The 17487-nt window shown below is 41.6% G+C and overlaps 2 protein-coding genes and 1 non-coding gene across 3 annotated transcripts; all 3 read right to left on the reverse strand.

The window, feature by feature from the left end:
- Nucleotides 1–8434: 8434 nt before the first annotated feature.
- Nucleotides 8435–10642, reverse strand: LOC115684786 (thioredoxin-like protein CITRX2, chloroplastic). The gene is made up of 4 exons (XM_030609656.2): nucleotides 10276–10642; nucleotides 9788–9910; nucleotides 8945–9025; nucleotides 8435–8564 (listed from the first exon to the last, which is right to left on the reverse strand). Exons 1-4 carry the CDS (start codon nucleotides 10513–10515, stop codon nucleotides 8448–8450), a joined length of 561 nt encoding a protein of 186 aa, XP_030465516.1. The 5' UTR covers nucleotides 10516–10642; the 3' UTR covers nucleotides 8435–8447.
- A 1209-nt stretch (nucleotides 10643–11851) lies between these two features.
- Nucleotides 11852–13709, reverse strand: LOC115684914 (trihelix transcription factor ENAP2). Its single transcript, XM_030609864.2, has 2 exons — nucleotides 13005–13709; nucleotides 11852–12455 (listed from the first exon to the last, which is right to left on the reverse strand). The coding sequence occupies exons 1-2, from the start codon at nucleotides 13611–13613 to the stop codon at nucleotides 12051–12053; spliced, it is 1014 nt and encodes a 337-aa protein (XP_030465724.1). The 5' UTR covers nucleotides 13614–13709; the 3' UTR covers nucleotides 11852–12050.
- Nucleotides 13710–17381: 3672 nt separating this feature from the next.
- TRNAN-GUU (transfer RNA asparagine (anticodon GUU)) lies at nucleotides 17382–17455 on the reverse strand. Its single transcript has one exon. It is a non-coding gene; the product is annotated as a tRNA-Asn (tRNA).
- Nucleotides 17456–17487: the final 32 nt, after the last annotated feature.

Raw genomic sequence — 17487 nt, forward strand, 5'->3', positions numbered from 1 at the left:
CTCAGCCGTTCGTATGGTGAGTAAAGGTCGCCACTACCAAGCGTTTCGATTGGGTGGGCGAATGCTGCTCCGTAAACGCGGAAGCAGCAAATCAAGAGCGATTGGTGATTCACAAAAGGCACGCTTTGTCGGTGCTTGTCTCGCCAAGTGGCGAGCGAGATTTGTCAAAAGAAGAAAAAGAAAAATAAAAAAGAAAACGAAAGAGAATGATGATTATATGATTCTAAAGCTAAAGCCCCGCGCCTTTTGAGGACCAATAGCCTAATCTAGATATTAGGATTTGCAATTCTAGGATCCAACTTCTTTTTGGCTCTATAAGCCTATAATCCCACAGATCGATCTAATATTATCTCAGACAGTGGAATAAATCCTCCCTATTGCGTGATAGAAGAGAGCATAATTCATTGAAAAAAAATCCATAGCTTCAGATACAATCTCAATTCTGCTCCGAACTTTTTTGTCTAAAAAAAAAATCACAAACTTTCACTTCATTCATAAATTTGTCCCGCATCAAAAAATCGCCACCGGTTTCTTCAAAATTATTTGCATCGAGAGGCTGCTATTGTTCCATGCTAATGTGAAAGTATTGGTGAAAACATGGGTTCTAATAATGGACCTATAACGAACCATAATATTGATGGTTTTGAAGACACCAATGGCGATTTTTGGAGACAGGGTAGATTTGGGATTATAGTGAAAGTTAGTGATTTTTTCTTCAGATCAAAAAAAGTTCGAGGGCAAAATTGATAGTGCACTTGAAGCTTGGGTTTTTTCAGGGAATTATGCCAATAGAAAATGATGCCCCTTTTTAATAATCGTAACGCCAAATGCCCAGCTAATCTTTACTTAATCAAGCACTCCTCTCGTTTTCGCAACGACATATATGCACGCTTGCATGCATTAGAAATTACGATTCCCAATATTAGAAACGAGAGCGACATTTGTGTAGACACGACTAATATTTTAAACTAATTTCCCAGTCTTAAATAAAACTATTAGCAGTGTTTTTGTGCTCGATACGTTTTATTGCGAATTTACGCCTTTTTAAAAAAAATGCCTAATGTGAATATAAATAAATATTTTTGTTGTAATTGGATGCTCAAATTTAGCTTTTAGACTCCTAAATTCCAATTCTTTCTTCTCGGCAAATTGTCGCGCGTGCGTGCACGTGTTTGCCTTGTCGCTCCGAGGTGGGCCCTGGCAAAACGTTGATTGGGCCTCCATAAAAAGATGGAAAGAAACGTGAACGTCATTTTCCTTCTATGGAGCCCAAATCTAGAGTCCAGTGATATTGAGTCAACCTAGTTTTCAAGCAACGGCGAATTTGTATGCATTCTTAAGCGGCAGGTTTCATGCTTCTGACAAAAAGAGAGGTAGTGCCTTACCAATCACAAGGAATATATGATGGGTTTAAGTCGGGATAAAGCGGACCGTTCGGGTTATTTCGTATCGTGAGCAAAATCTAATATAACAATCAATTCCTACTGAAAATGTGTAGTGTCGCGTCATGTCGTGTCATGTTGAGGTTTGAGTTAATTATATTATGGTCGGATTTCTCCGAATAGATCCGTCTAATGCTCGGGGTCGTGATTTGGCAAGGCGTGGAAAGTTCTCACTCTTATGTTCGAATCTCGTACGGAAGAGGTGGTTGAGGAATAAGCATACTTATAGTGGATGCCGTGGACAATGGATGGCATCGAGCACCACGTACTGAGCAAGAAACACGACAAGGGAGAAAGCAAAGGGAGCACGTGAGAAACGTTGAAGAAATGCCCACCATAAGAGAAAATGCGCTGGACAAGGATGTTTTACCTTGTCAAATATTGTATGTTTTGTCTTCTCCGTGGGGTTATTTGAACGTGATGCCTCCTGTTTACAAGATGGTTTTGTCTCCGGAGTGGATCGATTCTTTTCACACCGCATCGCATCCACACCTCGTTGTGTGTATCCAAGATACACATGGGCATGTACATACATACATATATACACGCACTAGACATTAAAGAAACAAATCATTACTAATGTTTGAATGCCTCTTGATCAAGGTCCTGGAGGAAAACACTGGGCTATTTTATCGCGCGGAAATAGTTGCGGAACATGAACTGGGTGCTCGTTACGCGTATAGTTACGGAATATGAAGCAAGGGGAGTCTACTGCTGTAGGTCCGGTATCCTTTCTTAAATTTAGGTGATACTAGTTCTCATGCACATGCGCGCAACATTTGTGTTAAATTAGTAATGTGCATTTGATTGTGGAATTTGTTTTGTGCAAGAAAATGAAAGCCGTCACATGTAAATGGAGAAAGAACGAGCAGTAACCAGAAAGGAAGTTACCAAAGGAGAGGCGACAATCAAAGATAGATTAGCAACTCGTCTAATGATTACAGTATCCTATAGTTTTTAGGGGGTAAGAATGGCATTTGCGATGCGTAGATTTCCCAAGCTCCCCTAGGTCGGCTTGAACCCCTTATAGCAACTCGAACTGCACATTACAAACAAAGAAATCTCCTAGGCTTGGTCTCTGGACAACCCTCCAATGCAAGGTGCATGGCGGCCTGGCCATGATCATCGCCCTTTGAGGCTAGAGTCGACTGCATTGGCTTGAAGTTAAGGATGTGCAAAAGGAACCGCCCGGATCAGAAACCGCTTGGACCAGACCGGACCGGCCGGTTCTAGGCAATTCCCGGGGGCATCGGTCCGGTTCCAAGTGTTAATCGCCCATCTGGATCAGACCGTTGTTTTTTTTTTTTTAATTTCTTGCAAATCCGTAAAAAGTCATAAGCACGCACGACTCTTACCCTCTGCTTGTTTCCTATCGAGTCACTTTCCTTTATCTATGAGTTCATTACGAAACATCGAGATCAATTTTGCACGGAACATGGTCCATAGGCATTTTCTTTTAACCAATACTAATTCCTATGAGGGGTTTAACATCCTCCTCGTAAAGATCTTGTCACGAATTATGGACTATATGCTTAAGAAAAAAAAAAAAAACAGAACATGCCACCGGTTTCAAGACTGGGTGGTCCGGTTTCGGAAATCGGGAACCGATTTTTTTGATTTGATTTCCGGTTCTTAGGTGGCAACCATACTATTCAGGAACTGTTCACCCCTACTTGAAATCCAAATCCACTCTGCGAACCAACACGCCTTTTGGTTGCGCAGTCCCCTCTCGATGGGAATTCCTTCCAAGATCTCTCGCTTTCTAAGGCCTAACGAGATGGACAGAGGCCCAACAGAAAGGGCGAAAAATTTTGGCCGCAAAAAGAAATCTAAATTAAATCTCAATCCGGGTCATGAACTGACCGAGACCCGAATCTCGGAATCTCGGAATTTGAGGGAATTGAATCTGTTTTTGGACTTCTCAACACGATCCCCCACCAAACAGTACCGAGCCGCACAGAGATTTTTTGGGAAGAGAGAAACGTAGGAGCTTTGAACACACGAAAAAGAGGAGAAGAAATCAAGATACATTGAACACCGAGCGAACAGAAAAAGCGTGCCTAAGTGCAGAAAGTGCAGTCGCACCAACTTGCACATGTTCTTCATCTAAAACTCAGCCACAAATTGGCAAGCATGGCGTACCAAACTGCCTTTGTTCACTGAATCGGGATGCCATGCGAGCGCCGTCCTATCCGTGATGATTTCTTATTCCTACTCCTACTCTAGGCATTCTTGGAATTAGGGAGAGAGACATTGAATGGTCGTTCTTTATTCCCAAATTTTGCAACCGGAGATTGCATCGATTGCCCATCAATGTAGCTGCTTTTTGGTCGACTGGCAACAAAGTATTGCAGCCTCTGGCCAAGTACATTGAAGTTTAAACCCTCGAGGGAAGTAGTTTTCTATTCTAAGCTCATATTTGATTCACCGACCAATCTAGATGCCCAAGATTCAAATGTTGGGAAAGTCAACACAAGAAAACAGAGAACGAGAGGAGAAATCAAATGCATCTGTACATAGTAAAGCCACCGAGGTTTGCAATTGCACTGAAGACAAGTCAATCCGATGGAATCTGTAAAAAGTTTGATGGTCCACTCTTTCATAAGAAGTAATGAACGGACAGAGGGCACATGAAATTGTACATTACGCTTTCTCCCGCATGGTTTTGTGAGAGGTAAAGTTAGGAAAGAAATGCACGACGATGTCGCACGTCTAAACCACCACCCAAAGAGATAGTTCGTTCATGGGTAGGAATTTCAGCACCCACCATTTACGATAAAACCCTATCCCATGTTGCAGCCAAGTAAAATTCTTGCTCCTTTTTCCGTTCCTTTGGAAAAGCATCCTAAGCAAGCAAGATCAGAAGTTGTCATTTTTCCTTCCCGATGTTCCGCAAGTCGTGATCAACTTGTCTACATTTGCATTTCGCACGTAATGTTAGGGTACTCCCATTTCTATAAACCTCGCTAAGTCCAAAAAAGACCAGTATCAAGTTGCTCTTGTTTTTGTTAGTTCTTTTCTACAGCACATAACTTTAAAAAAAAATGATTTCTGTCGCCATAAACACAGCTCTGTCACTCTCGTCTTATCGTTACCGAGACAAGGACCCGGTCCTCTTTTTATATCACCATATTGCTGGAGAACAACTTGTCATTACACTCGGTATAAATAAAGAAGAAGAAGAAGAAGAAGAAGCCATGCCGAGAAATAAGACAAAACGACAGTACCGTAGAAAGTAGAAGCGAGAGGGGATTACGTTCTCCGATGCACTGATTAAATAAAGCTATCGAAGATATTATTTCTAAAAAAATGAGAGAATCAATATAGGTCAATTATTAAACTGACGTTGATACGCAACGTATCGCGAACGAGATGGATCCCTGGGGATCATGAGCCCCGATCCTGTCCGATTCGGACCATTGCACGATGCCAGGTTTCCTGGCAATTGACCCAACCGATGAATCTCTCCCTCCCTCCCTTTGGGCCCCACATCCTTTTCTCTTCCCTATTACCGTTGATGTGTCTGTCATTGGACATATCTTAATCGAGATTTTGTTGATAACGTTTCCTGAGCCATCGAATATATTATTTTTTTAATTTTCAAAAAAGGACCATCCTTTTAGGTTATAATCGTAATCGTTAGACTTAAAACTTGCAAAAAATTCAATAAAGTTCTAAAATTTGCTACGAAAGTATAATTGAATTTTAAAATTTTCAAAAAATGCAATCAAGTTGGTGCAATTAAGTCTTTCTATTAACTGCATCCAACTTTACAAGCGAAAAATGTTAACAAGTTTTAGAACTCGATTGCACAAACTTGATAAGTTTTATGACTTAATTATACTTTTTGAAAATTTTAGAATTCAATTATACTTTTGTGAAAGGTTTTAGGACTCCATTGCATTTTTCGAAAGTTTTAAGACTCAATTGTAATTTCGTGATAAATTTTAGGACTTATAAGGCACTTATCCCTTTTTATTTTCAGGTAATAAGAGAGTGGAGAGGAGCTACCGAGATTAGCAACCATGACTTCACTATTGGAGTTTCAAACTCACCACGAAAATCCAATTTGAATTATTGAACTTAGGTTCTCATAGAAGACAAACGAACATGGGAATCCCTAGATTAATCGCGTTAGGCGGTTCTTAGAAACTATTGGCATATCGTAGGTGCGTTGAACCAACCTATTTTATTGAGATTTACGTACTTACGTACCAAAATCGAAAATATCAAAATGTTGAAGAGTTGTATTGCCAAGCGAGGGTGGAATCAAATATATTATGCACCCGTCCTCTAGAAGATAAACTAAAATACGACATTACAGAAATGAGGGAGGGGCAATGGTTTACTTTTTACAAATAACTTAAAATAAATTCCGTGATTGGAAACCTTTTTACAGAAATGAGAGAAGCATAAATTCCGTGATTGGAAACCTTTTTACTTTTGGGTTTATACCACGAAAAATCCCAAACTGATATACTTGTGATAATTTTATTCCAAACTAATTTTTTGACCTCAAAAAATCCCAAATTGGTATACTTGTGACAAATTTATTCTCAGTTTGTTTCCGTTAAATTTTACTATCAAATTACTTTATTAAATGACACGCGACAGTTAATTGATGTACCAGTTTTATGTTTTAACCTCCATTTGTCACAAGTGTATCAGTTTGTGATTTTTTGTGGTATTATTTTAATTTAATAAAAACTAACGGAGGATAAATTTGTCACAAATGTACCAATTTAGGGTTTTTAATGGTCAAAAAATTAGTTTGGAATAAATTTATCATAAATATACCAGTTTGAAATTTTTTATGTTCAAAAAAATAATTTGAAATAAAATTATCATAAATATATAAATTTGAGATTTTTCGTGGTATTAACCTTTTTCCTTTTCATGCAAAAGCGTCACGCCACCATCTATATATACCCAAGCCAAGTCTGTCCTATTTCCACCTAAAAGGCTGCCTACTTCTTGTTCTTGCTTGCTCTGAAGCTCTTCTTCTTCTTCTTCTTCTTCTTCTTGTACTTTCTTGCTTGCTAGTTCTTGTTCTTGATTGCTCTGTCTCTCTCCGTCATCGACAACTTGACCGGAAAATTAAACCCATTGCGGAAGGAGAAAGGAGGGGAGACGATTTCAGAGACGGGGGATGGTGGTTGGAGGAGCATGGTAAGGTGCGCGACGGGCTTGGGGACGGTTCTGGTACTGGCGGCTCTCGCGGCGTTCATGGTGGTGCTGCCCCTGGTGTTGCCGCCCCTGCCTCCTCCGCCGCTGATGCTCCTCCTCTTCCCCGTCGGCATCATGGCCGCCCTCGTGTTCTTGGCCTTCTCCCCCGCTGCCACCGCTGTCCACACCTTCGTTTGACGAGCCCATCTTTAGGAACTCGCCGCACAACTTTGTATTTGAGAATACGTCCCTTGACATTTCTGCAAGCATTACGCTCAGAATCGACTCTATTTGAGGTTCACTCCACAATTTATGACAGAGAGACTCCCAACTGCGATTCCATTTCACTTCGTTATTGAGACTGATCGTTTATATCGTCTTGTACAGAACCAGAATGGCAGAATTTTTTCTTTGCACTTCTTCCTTTCTTTTGTTTTTCTGAATCATCTCCACTCCCACTCTAGTCCTTTCGGCTTTCGATGAGAAGAGGCACATGGTCCTCGCTTTCGGCCGCGAAAAGGAAACTCGTCCCTCCCTCCCCCTTTCTCATCAATGTGACAGGAGACGGGACTATCCAATCAATCAATTTAAACAGGAAGAGGAGTGGTTTCGCATCTTTCATGCGTTGGAATCACTCCATGTTCGTTCATATGCAAGTGGCTTGACTGACGCCCCCCACAAAGGGTCTTCAAAAGCATCTATCTTTTCCAGAAAGTCGTGGGGCTGGGTTCGTGTGCCGAATGGAAGAATAGCATTGCATCGAGAGTGAGTGCGTACTGTTTCAATGAGTCCCTTCACATCGGGAAACATGGGTATCCTGGAAGAGAATATGACCACATGCTTGTCCCCGAGAAAAATGCAGCTTCTGCTCGAATGAATGTGAGCGAGATTGTCTGCTGATACTTAGCAAGTATGGACGCCACATTAGTCGTGTATCCACTCTTTCATCATTTAGATGTCAAGTTTCTTATTTTTTCCGCAGCCCTTTTCTTTCATTTCCCAATGACTTAGGACAGAGCAGCAGGATTCATAATGCAATCGTGACAAAGGTGTGCCTTCCTTCATCCTAATCGTGGGAAGCATGGCATGCTGTGCCCAGCTGATCGCCAAGAACTAGACTCGTTCGTATTGACTAAAGGCACACGTGCACCGTACATCCGACAGACTTTAAATATGGCAACATTTCAATCTAACTTACACTTTGATAAGCAATATAGTAAAATCTACCTCACCAGTTCCTACATCAGCATCATCAGGTCTGGCACCTGTTGAAATGTGCCATTTCCCCTGCTCAGCATACAACTGATCTGATACTAGATGGAGCAATCCATCTACCCGGTTGATTCCCCACGGAATATATGGTTGTCTAGTATTAATTAGAACCATTTGAGAAACTCACTCTGCTCATTTCGAATTAGGAAAGTCATTTCCAGTGCAAAATAAGCAGATCTGTATCCATGTGCTTTGGTATCTGCCAGGAAAATAAAGCAAACAGAGAGCACGCTTTATCCAGCATCTGCCGGGATGTAAAAGCAATCTTCCGATTGCATATTAAACCATCCGAACTACATTAAAGACTATTGCCGTCCCTAGTTACTAAATACATCTTAATGGCCAAATTCAAATTACAACCGACCAAAATTCATGTGCCATGCCTTCCACTGGGCTGAACGCCCAGACCTCCGAGTGCACTATCTAGTTTCAAGTATAACAACAAAAGTTGGCCAACTCTAGACTGAATGGCCTATAACCACCTTCATAGTAAAAGAATACCACGGAGAAAAATTCCCTGTCCTCCAAATCCTGGAAGACTTTTTATCACTTCATTTTGCAATGCCTTCACATCTCATTGTCCAGGATATCGCGCATCATCTGAATTGGGATAAGACCTTCCGTTCGAATAGCCTCTTTGTTGGGATCTGGACTGATGAAGTACAAAGTTGGCAGGCCACGTACCTGAAACGTAGAGTTTCAAATTTCCATTCATAAGCAGCCAATTTTTTATTTTCCCTAGAGATTAACAGGCTTAACTTGTCCTGAATTTTGATGCATCATAATTTAAATTCATTTCTGAAAAACTCCAGCAAATTTTGATTTCGTTTGACTTAACTGGAAAAGGGGAAGAAAGGAGCAGCTTAAGAGGAGGCTCACGACCGAGCAAGGTTTTAAATTAAAAGCTGTTTCCAGTTGTCATTCACCAGCATTCATGGACCCAGACAAGAGTACCAACATCAAGTGTGTTATGATATCACCGAATGATGGAGATCTCAAGCCAAGAGTTTGAATGCAACAATCATGAGAAAAGGTATCAGGCTAGTATCATGTGCAACAATTACCTGCATATCTCGGGCAAAGTCATACTCATCGTCCGTATCAACTTTCACAATCATGGCATTATTCTCATACTCCACCGCAAGCTGCAATAGGAAATAAACCTAAGTATTTGGATCTGACCCATGAGGTAACTTGTAGCAAGCATCTTATAAACTATACAGCAAGCTGAAGTAGCTTGAGTGTAAATAAGTATACTATCTACATAGCGTCTTGTCCCCAAGGCTGTCAAGGAGAAAACTATGGGGGAAGACAATACAGCAACTAGAGATATCGACAATGTTGCTATACTAATGGGAGCATGTCAATCTTGAGACTGATCAAAAGCAATAATGAAAGCCAATTGACTGATTTCTGATCAGAGTGTCTCTCGATTCAGGTCTATCATGAATGCTTCGAGCTATTAGCAAGCAAGCCTGTTAGAGATCTATATCTTGTACCCCACTTAGGATATACACTATGGATTTCTGCTAAAACTACGTTATCTTTAGCCCCGCCAGTCCTCCTGTTGGTATTTAAGTAGTTCTATCTCAAGCCAGCGAATAAGCTAGTTCAAGCAAGGCAGTTATTGAGTATAAGGCAGGCTAGAATAAAGGCTGGGGCCTAATGAAAGAAACTCCCAATAGTAATCAGTTCATTGAAGAGCATTTCCATTCTGAAGATCCGGCACTAACTTGCTCAAGATTTCTATACTTGCAGCATCTACATCCATCATCTCCCTTCTTATGGAGCAAACTATTTCCCTCAACAAAGATACTACGCAAACGAGAGAAATTAATCAAAATAAAAACCCAGAAATGACACGAGATTAAAACCAACCCACAACAAGACATGAGATTTGAGCCTACCATTTCGAGTTCTTGGGCCATCAAAATACAGGGTCCACACCATGTTGCATAGAAATCAATGATAAGGGGCACGTTCCTTTCTCCCCTCACAAGATCCTGCACCTCCTGAGCCGACAATTTTTTCTTCCGAACCAAAAGAAGAAGCATATCAATGTAAAAGATTGTACAGTCTGCGGAAGAACAGGGACATGAATCGCCTCCAAGCCCAAGCAAAACTAACCATACAATTTGAATGAAAACACCGCGATACACCAGCTCACTAAAGATAATAACTTATCCTAAACTTCTTTTCCTCCATTTTCATAGGCTAACAAGGGAGAAATCCGAAGTTCCAAATTCCATCATCAGATAGCTCCCCTACCCACTCGTATTAGCCTAATTCCACATTCAAGAATATCCACTTATCCACTGAAAACATCGAAATTACACAGATTTACGCACGCGTTAGTAGGAACGAAGAAGACCCACAATCGAACATGGCAACATACCACAAGATAGTCTTCTCTGACGTGCTTCCCTTGAGGTGGTGCGCAGAGCAGCTTTCTGGGTACAGTGGATAGCGTCAAGAGCCTGTCCCTAATCCCAGGAGAAGACGAAAAAAGCGAACTTCGTCCAAAATTCTTGGTGGAATCTTGGAACGGAGGAAGACAAGGCGGTTTAGAATGGGAGGACGAGACTGGTTTGCGGAGAAACACCGCGATTGGAGAGTGTATTTGAAGAAGACCCATTTTCTATCTTGTGGAGATAGAGAAGAGAAGGAGCTGCGGGGGGTTTTGGTGGGGGTTTTCAGTTTTTCATGGTTATCCAATTGGCCGTGTTTGGTTGCAGTGTCTGGTCTATGCCGCGCGAGGAAAAAAGAAAAGTCCCGTCCACTTGTAAAGGTCCCCTGAATGATCAGACAAGTATGATTCTGATAATAACAGCTGCTGGTCTGATAATGGTTATTTAGAACTGGATTCGAACAAACCGAAAGCTGTTTTTCGTTCTTACCGAAAGCTGTTTTTCGTTCTTTCCTTTCGAATCAGAAAATCTGGAAGATTTTTTTCGGACTTTCCCTGTAAAGACCCAGAATTTTGTTTAAAAATATTTAAACTAACGATTACCAAAATGATAGTCTCAGCAATTTTTGACTCATTTGGTTTTGGTAGATGAAAATTGATGATATACTTTTAATATTGGTTTTGAAGCAATTGACAAGTCTAATACAGAGCAAGATTAGTAATAGTACCAGTACATTTTCTCATCAAAAACTAGCACGCCTTCTTTTTTATAGATATTTGAGAAGTGTTGCATGATACAGGAACTTGTGTGGCGTCAGAAAGCATTAAGCATTAGCTAAAAGTACATTTTTGTCCATCAAGTGCCCTGATTAAGCAAAGAAACGACTTGGCAATTTAATTTCTTCAAGAAGACAGAAGGCTGAAAGGATGGCTTTTGCTCTATCTGAGGCAGAGATACCGAAAGTGACTCAGAAGACATGTTGAAGCAGTGATCAATCAAAAGGTGAATGAAGTCAATTCATCTGTTAAAGTCCATCCCTGTATCTCTCTCTTCCTAGTTCCCTGTTTTATAGAATGCATTTACATCAGTATGACTAGCCAGAGAGACTCGGAAAGATGTATTGCAATTTTTATATAGAATGCTTTCTTATAAAACTACATTGCAGATAGGAGAAAATCTAGGTACTTCATTCCTCATCTCTGTCCGTCAATGATTTAACGCGCAATCCAGAAAATACAAATACAAGCAGAGTCTCTATGAAAAGCAGGAGAATCCAAAAACAACAGAGCAAAGATGAGAAGTGGAAAAATGGAGGCAATATGTTTCATAGCAATTCTTGACAAAATTCGTAAACTGTCACAGTTCAGGAAATTTGCGTGTATCGAGCATGTTCGGCCTTACGTGTGTTTCCACATTTTGCTCCCTCTGGCTAAATGCGTTATCTTGATTTCACACAGATGCAGGCAAAAGTATCAGCATGAAGTTTCTTCTTTTCTTTTTAGGCTTATGTTGGGTGCTTCTAAATCAGTTTACATTGGGTCTAATATACACTGCGATATGTCGTTGAAAGAGAACATGAAGATGAGGCATAGAATTTTTTACACCAAAAGAGAGGTACAATGCTGAGATTTAGGCAATCATCACCTCATCTTCCGGTCCTTCTAGCCATTTTCACAGTGTTAGTACACAAAGTCTAGGTGATCTTTACACACATTACCATAACACAATCATAATTATCATCATAAGCTTCACATAGTCCACCTTAGTTTCTTCCAATTCTTAAGGAAGAATCAATCCCTTTATTGCTCCCAGCAAAGAGCTTTGCGATTTCCAACTGGGTATTAGCGATGATCTCGGTTCTTTTGAGATCCATCTCGCCTCGCCTCGCCTCGGCCTCGATCCTCATTTTCTCCAACTCCTTCATCGTCTCCATCCTCGATTGCTCGGATCTCACGATGACTTCTGCTAACCACCGGATGCTCTCGGCAATCCCGTACTCTTCTCTCTTTCGCCTCTTCTTGTTCTTTTCCATCTTCATCACCGTCTTATGTTTCTTCGACCTTGACGACTTCTGTTTATCACTGTAAAGGGCCGGCGTGCTGCTATCTGTCTCCACTGGATTCTTGTCAGATACTTGATCTGATAATTTGGTTCCCGCTCCATCTTCCTACATGGACATTAAAGACAGTGCAGCAAGCAATTATCTTAGTCATATATCAAAACCAATGAGCCTGACTTGAATCCATTTATTAGAGGCAATGCTAGAGAAAACACAATAGTCAAGTGGGCCGATCTCTTCATTTACTCGGTTGCTACCTCAGCATAGTTACAAGTAAATACTTCAGGCATCAACAAGTTCATTAATTTGCATATATTCAAATATTATCATGTGTACATGTTGTTACTGCAGACGTTTTGTTCTAGATAGAGGGTTAGATATATATGTGTGTGTGCATAGAAAATAATCTTGCAATTATTCTGGGCTGGGCATTGATCCCCATGATTAATATATTCAAGTCAAATCATGATAGCACTATCCACTGGAAATTATCATCATTTGGGTTCTATTTGTTTATTAGCCTACCAGTATGATAAATCATGCAGAGCTAGAATGAATTCAAGTTTCCTGGGTACAACAGATAAAACGATATTCACTCGGATATAATAAAATGAAAGGAACACAAGCGAAAATAAAGTGGCCTCGCACTCTTCTTACCTTGGGCAACTTGTCAACTCCATTGGATCCATGAGAATTCTGGGCATTACCAGGCGGCGGCGGACCCGGAAGCGGCAGCAGTTGTGGCGCGGCTGCAGCAGAGGACGGCTCTAACAATATCAAAGGTGGTGGATTAGGGGCCAGCGGCTGAGAAAACGTCGGCGGGGGCAAAGGCGTCTGCGGCGGTGCGGTGCCGCGCAGGAGCATATCGAGACGTGGATACAACGGCCAGGAGGACGTGTCGGCGGCGGCGGACTCCGTCCGGTATCTCTTCTTCATGGACTCAATCTTGTTCTTGCATTGCGTTTGAGTCTTGGGCGACTTCGTGCAATTGCCCCGGGACGAAACGAAGCGCGCAACATCTTCCCAGTCGTGACCCTTGAGCTTGGCCCGGTTCCTGAGCACCCATTTGGCTTCGTAGGCCTCGAGAAGGCTCGAAACCGCGCCTTCGCTCCACTCATCCCTCTTCAACCTATCGCCGCCGCCACTGCCGACCCCGAGAACACCGCCAGCGGTGGCTGATTTCCTAGGGGACTCTTCCAACTTGACGGTGCTATTGTTGGGGAGGAGAGATGGGGTTTCCTGGGTAGCTTCTTTATCCTCCATCATCTCTCCCCATGCTAAAATTTCCTCGGGTGTTTTTGACCTTTTACTTAGCTGCTAACATCCTAAAGCCAGGACCCCCACCCCCCAGAAAAAAGCAGCCCGGGAGGCCTTTGTATGGTAGTGGAGAATAGAGACATGAGAGACAAGAACCACTAGCATTATTAGAAGTGGGAAAAAGAGAGGCTAGCTCTAGTGGCCAACCAAAGGAGGAGAGAGAGAGAGAGAGGGAAAGGAAGGAACCACTAGCATTAGACAATAGGGGGGGGAGGAAAGATCCAGTGTGAGTGGGCAACCAAAGGGAAAGGGGGTCACTTTTGTCAAATGAGTTAATGATAGTAACCTCTTAACTTTTTCCTTTCTTGCTTTATGGGTGCGTTTTGATTTCTCCATATTTTTCAACCCCCTTTCCTTCATTTTTTTTCCCAGATAAAGGAGAAATATTATGTACCCACAAATCCATGCAAGTAACTCTTTTTGACAACCGCGGTTAATCGATTGATCAAAGAATTAGTTTACATTCTGAAAATTATAGATTTGGTTTCTCAATCTATCCTCGATTTTCAGAAAACCTTGATTAATCTATTCATGGATTTAGGTATATCGCAGATATTAAGCTTAGGTGTGATATTGTTCCCTGCTCGCACCTGAACCCGCAATGCGATTGCGGTGACGGACTTGCCTAGTGGGCAACTGGTGTTTCGTTGGCTCCTTAACCCGAACAGTCCAGCAACGGGATTTTTTTTTTAGTAAGAAAAAGAGTGACTCTATGTGAACGCGTTGAATGAAAATAGCGAGAAACGCATATATCAGGGGTTGAACTTTACGCTATCTAAGCTGGCCCGGACACCTCGGTTACAAAAAAAAAAAAACTTTATGCTATCTAAACGTGTGAATTTAAAAGACATTATCATCTAAAATTAGGGTATAACTGCATAATTACCTTGAGATGTCAACATATAACTACATGTGCTAGGGTTATGTGCTAGGCACATGTAGTTATGTGCTAGGAGTGCGCAAAACTGATCGCCCAAACCGGAAACCGCTCGAATAGGCCGGTTTGGTCCGGTTCACAAGAGTGTCCGTTTGGTTCTTAGTTCCTAAAAGTGAAATTGGTGCCCAGGCAGTCCGGTTCCCGATTCCAAGGGAGAACTAAATTGACTACATATACTTTTTTTATTATTTTTTAAATTTCTTCAAAAAATTAGTAAAATATTAACTTAACCCTAAGTGGAGTACTTAATAAAAATACTTAAATTCTCTCGACTTCTCAAGTCTCGTCAATTCGCCTCCGCAAGGGGGTATTACTTAACACCACCCATTAGAATTAATGGATGTCCTAAACTTACCAATGTACAACTAAACAAGGGAGTAATACTTAACACCAATAAAATTGTTTCTGATGGGTCTCTCTCTCTTTTTTTTTTACTTCCATCATAGACGTTAGTAATATATGTGTAGTCGACATGTTTTGATCAGTCTACATCGATTCGTCATTGCATTGGTTCGAATTGCACACTTATTTTTGTTATTATGTTTAGTCGGCATGGGGAACTAATTCCAGTTTCATGACACATGATATCAAATAGTGGGAAATAAAAAAGTGACCAGTTCAATTGGATCAAACCGGGAACCGATCACCCCTAATATGTGCAATTTAGGCGACTCAATTTTGTTTTGCATTTCTCTTTCTTTCCATTTTTTCCCTCATATTTCTCTTTTCTCTTATGCCCTTCCTTCCTTACTTCCCGAGACATGCACCTGCTGCAGCTATCTTACCGGGAAAATTGTTCAAAAAGTCTTAAATTTAGTGTACTTTTGTCAATTAAGTCTCAAACCTTTTAAATTTGCCAATTAAATCCTAAACATTTTCACGCTTTGCCAATTGAGTCCATCTGATCAATTTTGGTCGAAAATTGCTGACGTGGACACTAGCCGCCCTATGTGGCACGGCCAATGTACGCTGACATGGATAATTTTTAATAATTTTAATTTTTTATTAATAATTTTCTTTTCTTTAAACTTGTAACCGGCGACTCGTCCGATCGACCATCGCCGACCATAAGCGGAGACATCGGGCCCTCGCGCAGATCTAGGCAAGCGCACTCACCTATGGCCAACGAGGCAATGGCAACCCTCGCCTATGGCCAGCGAGGGCATTGTGGCCCTCGCTAGCCAAAGTTTTATAAAAAGAAAAGAAGAGAAAAGAAAAAAATAATAATAAATAAATAATTATTAAAATATTATTAAAAATTGTCTACATTAATGCCATCCGTGTTATGTAGTAGTGTTGCTGTCCACATTAGTGATTTCCGAATGGATTGAATTAGTTGAAGGTTTATGACTGAATTGATAAAAGTATAATATGTTTAACACTTTTTGGGCAATTTTCCCCTCTTTTACATGTCGCCACCCCCTTCGTCACTGCTAGCTCTGTTTGAACCACGCACCGTTATTAGTCCGTGTTGCTTTGGTCGCTTCAACCCTCTCTTCCTAAGCCTCATATCAAGGCTGGTAAGTGGGATCTAAATTGTGACCTCAAATTCGACTTTGCCGGCCTCAGGTGACCAAAGATCTAGAGTCACTTGAGGTCAGGTCATTACTTGCGGTGTTCGCAACCTCAATGGTCACAAAGTCGTGGCCATTGCGACCTCTCTCTATCTTCATTAAGAGAGAGAGAAAGAAGGCGCGGAGTGACGAGCATAACAATGACGGAGGCGCCACACATCGGCAAAGGCGGATGGAGAGGCTGAGAGAGGAGAGAAGATTAGGGTTTAGGTAAAAGATATATCGACATAAGGCTTAAAATGATAGTATGTAACGCATTTTCCTTTTAACTGCAATGGAGCCACGCCACTTCAATTCTTTCACGGCATACTCAATATTTCTTTTGTCGTGGGAAGCCTTCCTAAACCTTTTGCCTTTCCATAATTTCTTTCGCAATTTTTATATTGAGAATCCGCGAATACGATGATTCAAAGTTGAAATTAAAAAGGAGAAAGAATAAGCACGCACATTACCAGAGCAAGCGAGGCAACTTTACGGTGTGGGATGGTGGTGAGGTGGGAGCTGTTTTGGCAGTTAGCGTTGATATGAAGCGAGGGAAGGAAGGAAGGAAGGAAGCGCCTGTGGTGGTGGTGGTGGTGGTGGGCCACTCACGTGGGCGTGTCACCCACTCCGCACGTCCATATCACCACCACCATCGGCCAATCCGGTGCCGCCACTCGCTCTCTCTCTCTCTCTCTCTCGCTCCTCTGCTGCCTTTTTCCACATCCACACCCCTCTTCCTTTTCCTTTTCTTTTTTCTCCTTCTCTCTAAGCTTTGCTTTTTATTTGATTGCCTTTTTGGCACTTTTTTGAATGCTTTTCTTCTTCCCTTTGCCCTTTTGGTGGATTCATCGCCACTAAGGTTAACAGGACGTTTTTGGGGGGGTCCGTGCGTGGGAGTGGTGGCTCTCACCCTCGCCAATTTCTTGAACCGCCATTGGTCGCTTTCATCGGCCAATTGGAAAGCACCATCTCGGCTTTACATTCTTTATAGTGTGCGCTTGCTAAAGTTCTCCGCTAGCAATGTGTTATTTTCCGCTCTTTGGGTCCCAAAAAACGAATAGTGAAACAAGTTCATTTGAATTGCCCTCCTGGAGACGAAATTACACGTCTTTTGGTGGCTTACCTATCATGAAACTTTTTCCTCTCTTTTAGGAACAAGATTTTGCCCGACAAATCTTGGAGTTTAAGGAAGGAGGGACCAAACAACAAAAAGAAACAGAAGAACGCTAGAAGGAGGGCTTGAACCTCCGACCTTGTGGTTAACAGCCACACGCTCTAACCAACTGAGCTATTCCAGCTTGTGGTCCTGTATTTTCCATATAATAATAAA

Source organism: Syzygium oleosum, unplaced genomic scaffold (genome assembly GCF_021117445.2).
Source record: "Syzygium oleosum isolate NSW1041296 unplaced genomic scaffold, Sole_v2.1 Sole_v2.02, whole genome shotgun sequence".
Lineage (NCBI taxonomy): Eukaryota > Viridiplantae > Streptophyta > Magnoliopsida > Myrtales > Myrtaceae > Syzygium > Syzygium oleosum.

Excerpts from the sequence above, each read along its gene's own strand:
- LOC115684786 (XM_030609656.2), bottom strand. The coding sequence starts at position 10,515 with ATGGGTCTTCTTCAAATACACTCTCCAATCGCGGTGTTTCTCCGCAAA. Across the intron at positions 9,911-10,275 it reads TCAGAGAAGACTATCTTGTG|AAAAAATTGTCGGCTCAGGA; the intron begins GTATGTTGCCAT and ends TTGGTTCGGAAG. Across the intron at positions 8,565-8,944 it reads ACTTTGCCCGAGATATGCAG|GTACGTGGCCTGCCAACTTT; the intron begins GTAATTGTTGCA and ends TCTACGTTTCAG.
- LOC115684914 (XM_030609864.2), bottom strand. The coding sequence starts at position 13,613 with ATGATGGAGGATAAAGAAGCTACCCAGGAAACCCCATCTCTCCTCCCC. Across the intron at positions 12,456-13,004 it reads GAGTTGACAAGTTGCCCAAG|GAAGATGGAGCGGGAACCAA; the intron begins GTAAGAAGAGTG and ends ATGTCCATGTAG.